Genomic DNA, 10,405 nt, shown 5'->3' with positions numbered 1-10,405 from the left:
ACACACACACACACACACACACACACACACACACACACACACACACACGCTATTCTTCTCCCATTCATATCTGCTGACAAGAATGGGAATTTAATTGCATCTTGAAGAGATAGACCATTTGTTTGTGTACTATATTTAGCATTTAAATGTATACTTCATAGTTCACAGTGTATTTTCACATATACTTGCTTATCCAGTTCTCATAATGCTCCTACTACAAAGCTGTTATTTGAACCATTTTATGTGAAAGAAACTGAAAGCTTCTGAGTGTTCTAAAGTCTCCCTCCACTAAACCACAGCCCCAGAACTGGAGAGTCCAGTACATTACACACTCAACACAAGCCACCCTTCTAGCCACTTCCTCTATCTACACCAGTTCAGTACAGGGAAAAAAATGCTACACTGCTTGCCTATTCTGACTTGGCTGCAGCCACGGCTGCTGCAGTTTCCCTTAGGTGTCATTTTCAGATATAGATGGCAGGAAGAGACAGAAGGTGATGGTAACATGTCCTAGTAAAGCCTTCAAGAATCTAAACCTAAGAAAGGTCAGAAACAGAAAGTTTGCTATTGGTGAAACCTAACTGGCTTCCCAATTTCTAGATTATTAGTCTAAGCTTTATGCTCCTCTTCCTTGGGAACCTTTATGCTTTCCTGTTCCCTACTGACAAGGTACAGTGTATGTTGTGTGTATGTGTGTGCTTACATGCGCACACACGTGCACATATGTCCATTTGATGCAGAAGTTCACCAAAATGATGACTTCTGGGCGGGGTTCATTATAATATTTCATACATGTATATAGTGTACTTTGATCATATTCACCGTCCTCCACCATTACCTTCATTGTCCCTATTACTCTCTCCCTCTCACTGGTTCTCTTCTTTGCCAAAATACTCACCCAAAATGGAACCTCCTTTATATTTCTTTGCCAGTACCCTTAAGCAAACCTTGAATAGTCACCCCAAATCAAAGCTAATCTCAGTGGTCAATTTTTTCAAGTCAACAAAAATGACCCATGTCTCCAAGGAGACTATATGGATGTGGGTCAAATGGTATGAATATACCTGCCTGTAAGTCATAATGTACATGGTGAAATATATTACATATTTAATTGACAATATGTTTAATCAGAAATGACAACTACAGTAAGGTAGTGCACTTATAAGCATGTTTTTTTTCTTTCTTGTGCCAGGGCTTAAACTTAGGACCTTGTGGTCTTGCTCAGCTTGCTTGCTCACAGCTAGCACCCTAGCCTGAGACACACCACCTCCAGCCCAGTTTTTTTTTTTTAATTTCATTTTCCTGGTTAATTGGAGATGGAGTCTTTTTTTGCCCAAGCTGGCTTCAAACTATGATCCTCTGAATCTCAGCCTCCTAAGTACCCAGAATTACAGGTGTGAGCTACTAGCCTTTGATTAGGGCTAATTTAAAAGGAAAGAGAGTAAGTATGTAACAAAACAACCTAAACTGGGACCTGGCAAAATCGGTAATTTGTTTCCTTTTGAGAAAATTGTTGATAAAAGGAAAATTCTACAAAATAAGGGGTTTCTCAGTTGATAGAGTGGATTTCCCAACCAATGAATTGGTTTCATTTTAAGGAAACTATAACTTTGATCATATATTGATTAGTTATTCAAAATACAAGGTTATTCTCATTCATTTGATCTAAAGGACAGTTCCTCGATTCCCTATTTAGGTAAAGAATAACATTACTAATATCCCTAATAATCTCCTATTATATATCATTAAATGATATAAAGATTCAGATGATTTTGGAGGCTACATAGGAAAACAAGATTTTTAAATACAGAACCTAAATAAAAAATTCAGTGGCAGTGCACAACCCTGGGTCCTGGAGTCAAACAGGGAGGGCATAACTTTGACTCAGTCCAGCATAGTCTAAGTAACCTCACCCACTTTCATCATCTGGGAAATGCAGCACACATTGGAAATGCATGTGCACAACCTCCTGCTTCTTGAGTATCCATCTTGGACAGAGCCCTTGGGTTCCACTCCTTTCCCCTCTCCTCTTCTGCACTAAGTGTGATGCTAGAAGGAGGCATCACTTGATCTATGAAGGGGGAATGGAACCAAGTGCAAATGACCTACACCTGTAATCCTAGCTACTTAGGAGGCTGAGATCTGAGGATTTCAGTTCAAAGCTAGCCTGGGCAGGAAAGTCCATGAAATTCATCTCCAATTAACCACCGAAAAATAAAAAAGGTTTGTAAAGTTCTGTACTTGAGCACAAAAAACTCAAGGACAGCATTCAAGTCCCAAGTTCAGGCCTCAGGACTGACACGAAAAGGAAAGGGAAAGGGAAAGACAAAACTTTACTGGTTGACCCTGACTTGTAGTCTTGATCCTCTTGTGCAAGATGTGGGATGGTTCTTGTTCCTTTAGCCTCTATGTTCTCAGGTAAAAAGCAGTTTTTGGCAGCCTAGCAATTTCTACAATCTCTCCATTTCAGCCTCCTTATATGGGAGTAACACAGAGCTGCTGGTTAGAGGACATCTATGTTCAATTCATAAGGTACGTTGCAAGGACCTCAAAACTAAGGCTAAGTCATATATTCCAACAGTGTTGCCTTATGGAGTCATCCAGATTGTGTATCAATAGTTTGTCTCATTTTCTTGAGTACTATTCTGAGGTATAGTTTGGGTTGTTAACAAGATAATTTAAAAGAATGAGTAGAGGTTTTTGTTTGAATGTAAGTGTTAATCTCTCTGAGATTAATTCTCAACAGCAAAACTGATGGATTTTGTATGGCATTTCAATGTCAATTTAATAATGAACTTCCACTTGTGTTCTCTAGAGTGTCTGTACCATGTTACATTACCATCAGTGGTGTGGAAAAGCAGAAGTGATCACTTATGATCAGTCACAGTGTCTGAGTGGGTGCAGAACACAGTAAAAAGCACTCTGAGCGAAGAAAAAAACTAAAGAACTATGCAGGTAAATTAACACAGAAATTCGTATGTGTTTAAAAAAATTACTAGCAAAGCCTTCATACCTTCTTTAAACTGTATCCAGCATGGAAAATAATTGGGGGCAGCAGAATGTTGAAAAATACCTCTGGATCAAATGTTACCTAAACATTTAAAAGAGAACACAAAACAAAAATTAGTTTTATGCCAACCAATGCTATAACTGTTGTTTAATATTGGAAGCTGCCAAATAAAGTTGAATAATCAGAGCTAATAACATCAATGTGACAAATCATTCCAGGAGAAAAGCCATAAATTCCCCCTTAGAATGGCACACTGTTATCCCCGCAATATTTCTGGCTTAGAATCAGTGAGTTGATTTAATACATAGTAAGAAAACAGTTAACAACAATTTTGAGAACTCACCGACAGTTTCTGGCCAATGTGTTTCAACTAGAAATAAAAACTTGAGTTTTTTTATCATAGTTTTATAAATGCTTAACTAGACTAAAAATGTCATGATTCTTTACTAACTTTTTAGATATCTCAAATAAGTCTTTATAGATATAATACTACTGAACCTAAGTCTCTTTTTTGTGTGCTGCTACTAGACCTTGAACTCAGGGCCTCTGAGCTTTTCTCATGCAAGGATGGTGCTTTACTACTTGAGCCATACCTCTACTTCCAGCTTTTTTCTGGTTAATTAGAGATAAGAGTCTCAGATGTCTGGAACTGGAACCCTCAGATCTCAGCCTCCTGAGTCGCTAGGATTACAAGCATGAACTACAAGAACTGGGCTTAAATCTGTTTTGAGTGACCAGTCTTCTGTGATACTTGAATTGTCATAAACCTAAGTAATCAGTGAGTGTAGTGATTTCCCGACCATCAATTTAAATTAATTCACTTTAAAGGGACTGAAATCATCTACAGGGTTGACAGAAGGAAATCACTTTGAAACATCCAGACCTCAAAGTCCTATCACACACACTTAGAAAGGAATTAAGCATTCTATAAATATGCTAAACTTTTTGAAGAATTTGTTCATGAGGTTAATTGGTTTTTATTTCAATTAATTATTTTAAACCTTCATTCTAATTATTAAAAGCTTTTTCCCTTAGGAATTGGAGATATTAATCAGCCTAAAAGAAAAGTCATTCATTCAAATTATATTTTATCTAATTTTCTTTTAAAGTACCAGTAGTCTGCAAAGCTGGAAATGGCCACAATGAGAGCCTGAGACACTACCTTTCCAATAGAGAACCTGGGACTCAAAGAGCTAGGAGCTAAGTACTGATGTCTCACACCTGTAATAAATGCTAGCTTTTCAAGAGACTGAAATTTGAGGATCATGGTTCAAAGTTAGCCCGGGAAGGAAATGCTGTGAGACTCACATCTCCAACTAACCATCAAAAGCTGGAAGTGAAGGTTTGTCTCAAGTGGTAGATCACCAGCCTTGAACAAAAAAGCAGAGAGAGCATCCAGGCCCTGAGTTCAAGCCCTAGTATTGGCACACACAAAAAGTAACCAAACTTAAATATACAAACTAGCACAAATCCTTCCTGATACCCAATCCAATGTTTTCCCTTGTTACCTTGTTGTTACCTCTTCCCTCAATTTTCTCCTACTTTCCCTCCTCCCATCCCCCAAGTTGTACAGATTGCTTCCAACATATTGTCTTGTATATATCGCTGTTGCATAGGTTCCCCCTTGTCCTTTCTTTCACTATTCTGTTGTTCCCCTTCCCTTCCCTAATTCAAATAAACGTATATGCAATACCAAAATCAAACACAGTAACAACAGAGGATATACCATGGGGGAAGAACTACATAGCAACCTTTTAACATAGGAGATTTGAATAAACTTTTTTTGTAAAGATAAAACCTTTTTTCTAAAATCTAAAAGGCAGAAACTCATTGGTATTGTTTCCTTTTCCCTTTCTCTTATACTATCCAATATTAAGAATTCAAGTTGCCACTTCAGCCATTAGTGTGATATTTACCCTGAGGTGTCTCTCTCTGTTGCATTTAACCTTATAAAGGCTTATGGAAATTCTTTCTTACCAAATGTTGAGAGTTTGGAGCACAATATTACTGGCACGGGGGACATAGAGAAAATGGTCATGTTTAAGTTGAGATTAATTTTTCTTAATAATTGGTATATTCCAAGAAAAATAGTTTTGGAGCACACCCTATATACTGCCTTTGACTATAAATCTTTCACACTACTAGCCTTACTCCATGTAAGAAGGGGCTCCCCACCATCTAGATCTCCCAGACTGCCATATAGAGACCTCTTGCTGAGAAGCCCTGATCTGTAAGATAAAGGAATCAATACAGATCTCCAATTTATCCTGGAAGTCACCCACATGAGGATATATATAATCTTTTTATTCTGGAGTATTTTTGCTATGCCAATTGAAAAATGTGCTTGATCTGGGCATGGTGGTGTATACCTGTAATTCTAAGAAGATTGTGAATTAGAAGTCAGCCTGGGCTACATAGTGAGACCTTGTCTCAACTTTAAATTTAAATTAATTAAAAATACAAATTCTATCATAAAGCTCCTCTTTTCCCCTTGAGATTTGCTAGATCTTTGAGATTACTTCAAGAGCATTTATGAGCTGACTGCTGGTGACTCACACCTGTAATCTTAACTGACCATGAGGCTAAGATATGAGAACCGTGATTTGAATCCAGCCTGGGCAGAAAAGTGTTGAATACTCCTATGTCCATTAACAAGCAGAAAGCTAGAAGTGGAAATGTGATTCAAGTAATAGAATTAAAAAGCCAAAGAACTTGAGGCCTGAGTTCAAGCCCTACTATTCACAAAAAAGTGATTATTAATAAGGTAAGCACTCAAATATCTGTAGAGCATGGCAAAAGAGCAACTAAGAACTAAGAATTTACTTTCTGAGTTTTGAAAAATAAACTAAAAGTGAAATCAGTGTTATTTTAAAAAGGAAACAATCTCATCTCTAAACCACAGCAATGACAAGAGAAATCAGTAAGGAAGAGATGCTGGTTGGAGAAATGAGGTGAGTGGGGATGTACAAACCACTAGACAGTCAGCAATCACCTTATCCACAGATTTTAAACAAGCCCAGGTCAGAAAGTTGAAATGCTCTAGTTAAAATCGGATTCCTTCTTTTTCTCATTGTGTCTACAAAGCTTCCTAGCAAAATTATAAACCAGGAATGTTCCTGCTGTTCCAGGCAATTGGAAGGGTTGCTTTCTATAAGGTCAAGATGGAGTGCAGGAGTCAGTAAGTATATCATGGACAACCACAATCATGACCAAGGATATAATGGACCATGTTCCTGCTCACCTTCCGCAGCATGTCATTCTGCTCTACACTGTTGATCTTGCCCGGGCTGATTTCTCCCTTCAGAGTGTACTCGAAGAACTTCCCACTGACATTCACTAATAAGGTGCTGAATGCCCTGTCTTCCTGAGTACAGCTCAGTGATTTGTCACGGCCACTGGTAGCAGGGGTGCCATATCTCAGGATCACCCCGACGATGAGCCCTGAAATAGAGTGACAAGAAAAAAATATCAGGCCTGTGAAAGAATCAGGGATGTGGATATAAGATCACTACCGATTTCAGCAACTAAGAAATATGGGGGGAAAATGTAGAAAAGTTAGAAACCAAGTATATTGGAATACAGTCCTTCAGAAAGGGTAAACATCACTCTTTGTGGTCTGACATAAGTCCTTAAGCCAACAAAAGGGCAATGGAGAACTGTACCTTGATGGTATACTGGCACCTTGAGCCATTTGGACACCCTCTCAAGTCTCATGTCCTGAGGCTTTTGGTGGAGGAATACAGGATGATAGGCAAAAGAATGATGTTGTTGTTATTTTGTATGTGCTGATATTGGGGCTTGAACTCAGGGTCTGGGCACTCTCCCTGAGCTTCTTTGCTCAAGACTGGCACTCTACCACTTGAACCACAGCTCCACTTTTGGCTTTTTGTGGTTAACTGGAGATGAGAATCTCATGGACATTTCTGCCTAGACTGGCTTCAAACTGTGATCCTTCAAATTTCAGCTTCCTGAGTAGCTAAGATTACAGGCATGAGCCACCAACACTCAGCTCACTTCTGGCTTTTTAGTTTTTGATTGGAAATAAGAGTCTCACAAATTCTTCTGCCCAGGCTGGATTTGAGCAATGCTCAGACCTCAACCTCTTGAGAGTAGCTAGGATTATAGGCATGAGCCACCAACACCCAGCTCAAAAGAGTTTTTTTAATGCCCAAGACAGCACAAGGCAAAACTACTGCTGAGCCCTTGATTTTTACCACAAGTGTCCCTCAAGCCAGTCCTGTCCTGCTGCCATCTATAGCAAGAATCAGGCCACTGGAATTTCAAGTTACTATAAATGCAAATAGCTTTGCCACAGTCCAGAGGAAGGAAGAAAATAAAATAAATGTTTTTGCTTAGGTCATTTCAAACACTGGGTATCATGGAGAAAGTAATTACACCCCTTGGGAAGCCAAATGCTACAGTGTAAATTTGAGCAGCGATGATTCAGGGGCTGGAGAGCTGGCTTTTTAGGGCTGTGGCTATGAGACAGCTCAGATAATCAACTTCAAGTCCTGTAGTCTCAATCCCTTCTTAGAAGGCTTTTTTTCATTAGGGAAAAATAAAAACAACAAAATCGTGTTTCAGCCTTCAATTCTTTGAATGAGGAAGAAGAGTTACTCTCCTGAGTCCTGGGTATGAGTCAGATTTATCCAAGCAAAAGTGACTGAAATCTAAAAAAAAAAAAAAAAGACATAAATGTATATCCAACACTTCCTACAACTTTATTCCTCTCTCTCTTAGGATGAAAAGCTCACATTTCTGTTGAAATACAGGTCCTTGCTAGCAATATTAAAGGACAGAATGATGAAAGAAAAACACACTCATCCCCATCTCATTTGTCATGAATGGGCAAAGGGTATATAGCAGAAAAAAAAGAATGTTTACTGCATTCTATCTGCTGTAATGCAGATATCTGGATCTTTAATAGTCCCCACTTTGGTACTATTGAGAAGAGATAGAAACTTTCAATAGGCTGGAGGCCTAGTGAGAGAACTTAGGTCACTAAAGATATGCCCTTGAAGGGGATACACGGACCCCAGCCTCTTCCTCTTCCTTTAATATATCCCCATCCATGAAATAAACACGTTACCCAACACACTCCTGTCATGATGTGCTGTCACAGCCCAACAATAGGGCCAATTAGCCATAGACCAAAACCTTCAGAACCATCACCAAAATAAACTTTTTCTCATTTAAAGTTAGTTACATTAGATATTTTGTAATAAAAAGCAAACACACTATGAATAAGGTTCTATAATATATCTTGCCATCAAGACAGGAGAACTCATGAGACATTGCTGAAGAGCAAAACATAAGTCAAATCTAGAAAAACACAGTTCTTTCAGCCAGTGTCTGCACAGCATGATTATAATTATTATCATTATACATCAGTACTAATAGAATATTTGTAGTTGGCTAACTTTTGTGGAAAAAAACCCACATCTTACTAAAAATAAGTTTTGCTGGGCATCAGAGGCTCATGTCTGTTACTCTAGCTACACAGGAGACTGAGATTGAGTATCACAGTTCAAAGCCAGCTCAGGTATGAAAGTCCTTTTCTCCAATTAACCAGTAAAAATCCAGAAATGGAGCTGTGGCTCAAGTGGTAGAGCACTAGCCTTGAGCAAAAAAAGCTCAAGGATAGTGCCCAGGCCCAGATTGGCACAAAACAGTTTTACTATTAAATGACATTCTAAACATCTCAACCTGACCAGATAGGAAACACTTAGAAACCTTTTAAAAGTATATAAAAATTCAGACATTAAAAAACCACATTTGTTATTACCAACATGAGATGTTTAGGGAAGAATACAAAATCCCGTAATCCAGATGTGATTCTAGTTGTTTGGTGAATATACAAAAACACAAACATTTAAGTCTGGTCAGGTCTTCTTGTTGCAATATCCTTTCCTTTTTTCCTGTGGGGTAGAAAGCAGATGATAGCAGAGACAGGCAACTGACATTTATTCAGCCCTGCCTTGTTTGCTTCAACAATGCCCTTTCCTGAGGCCATCTCCTTGGCTACCTTGGGTAGTTTAGGACTTTATAGGTATCATACTTATAACTAAAGCTGTGGAATGTACCTACATTGAGGTGGTTGCTGTCCTTGGCATCACTTCCTGAATTGCTCTTTATTGATACCTTAGATAAGGAAAGGATCTGCAAATCTGGGTCTATAACCCCAATAAATCATCAGTCTCATGGATTCACCTGTCCTCCATCATCTCTCCCTTTAGGGGACTGTGGGGTACTTCTCTGGATAACACCCATAGGCTCCCTGCATATAGCAAGGGAGGAATCATGTTGCCCATGTGCCATGGAGCAGGGGGCATTGAACAGTCCCTGCTTTCTGCTTTCATTCTTCTGCCTATTCTGCTGGTGACTGAGCAGAGGCCCCTGTGATTCAGACAGCATCTAACAATTATACTATGCTCTGTAGTTACCACTGGGCACTGAAACTCCACTAGGGCCTTCAAGCATTGCTATCTGTGGCCCCTTTTTCCTTCCACAACATGAAATGCCATTGATTTTTCTGTTTCCTATCCAATGAAGGCATTTTCCAAGAGTTATTCTTTGTGGAAAACTGGTGTACAAATACATTTATTTTGAGTGTCTGTCATTCCTGTTGGGGGAAACCATACCTGTTTCTTAAATTTAATCACTTTACTGTTCCCAAATTTCCATTGCATGAAATGTCTTTTTCCCTTCTGGGGGCTGCCACTCACTCCCTCCTTCTGCCAATGGTGCCAGCCTTGCTGCAATTGGCCCAGGTCATGGTGATGATTATTAAAGACAGCTGCTAGTGGCACCAGGGCTACTCGGGGCTATCTGGGCTTTACATTGCATTCCAGAGGGAACTCTAATGATTTTTTGCGTGTGTGGTGCTTGTACTGAGGCTTAAACTGGGGTCCTGGGCACTATCCCTTAGCTTTTTTGCTCAATGCTGACACTCTACTATTTGAGCCACACCTCCAATTCTGGCTTTTTACTGATTAGAGATGAGTCTCACCGACTTTCCTGATGTGGTTTGCTTCAAACCTCAATCTTTGGATCTCAACCTCCTGAGTAACTAGGATTATAGGTGTGAAGCCACAGGCATCTTGCTTCTAATGATCTTTTTGTTTTTTGGTTTTTTTTGTTTTGTTTTTGGTGCTGGTCCTGGGGCTTGAACTCAGGGCTTGTACACTCTAATGTTTCTTGTTCTCATTTCACACCGTTGTAGGCAGTTATATTCTGAGGGTTTACGTGACAAAAGGGATCCCAGGCCAGGTGTCAGTGGATCACACCTGTAATCCTAGCTACTCAGGAGGCTGAGATCTGAGGATCATGGTTTAAAGCCAGCCCTGGCAGGAAAGTCTGTGAGACTCTTATCTCCAATTAACTACATGAAAACTG

General features: G+C 39.3%; 1 protein-coding gene across 1 annotated transcript in view; it reads right to left on the bottom strand.

Annotated features, from left to right (window-relative positions):
- Slc9a7 (solute carrier family 9, subfamily A (NHE7, cation proton antiporter 7), member 7) overlaps positions 1–10,405 on the bottom strand; it is a 158,138-nt gene that overhangs the window by 76,549 nt on the left and 71,184 nt on the right. Inside the window, exons 2-3 of the mRNA XM_013030839.1 lie at positions 6,252–6,451; positions 3,014–3,091 (exon numbers count right to left, since the gene is read on the bottom strand). Of these exons, the coding sequence (XP_012886293.1) occupies positions 3,014–3,091; positions 6,252–6,451 (278 nt within the window). The remainder of the gene's footprint in view (positions 1–3,013; positions 3,092–6,251; positions 6,452–10,405) is intronic.

The sequence above is a fragment of the Dipodomys ordii genome, unplaced genomic scaffold (genome assembly GCF_000151885.1).
Source record: "Dipodomys ordii isolate 6190 unplaced genomic scaffold, Dord_2.0 Scaffold134, whole genome shotgun sequence".
NCBI classification, from domain to species: Eukaryota; Metazoa; Chordata; class Mammalia; order Rodentia; family Heteromyidae; genus Dipodomys; species Dipodomys ordii.
This window is presented reverse-complemented; position numbering and strand designations above follow the sequence as displayed.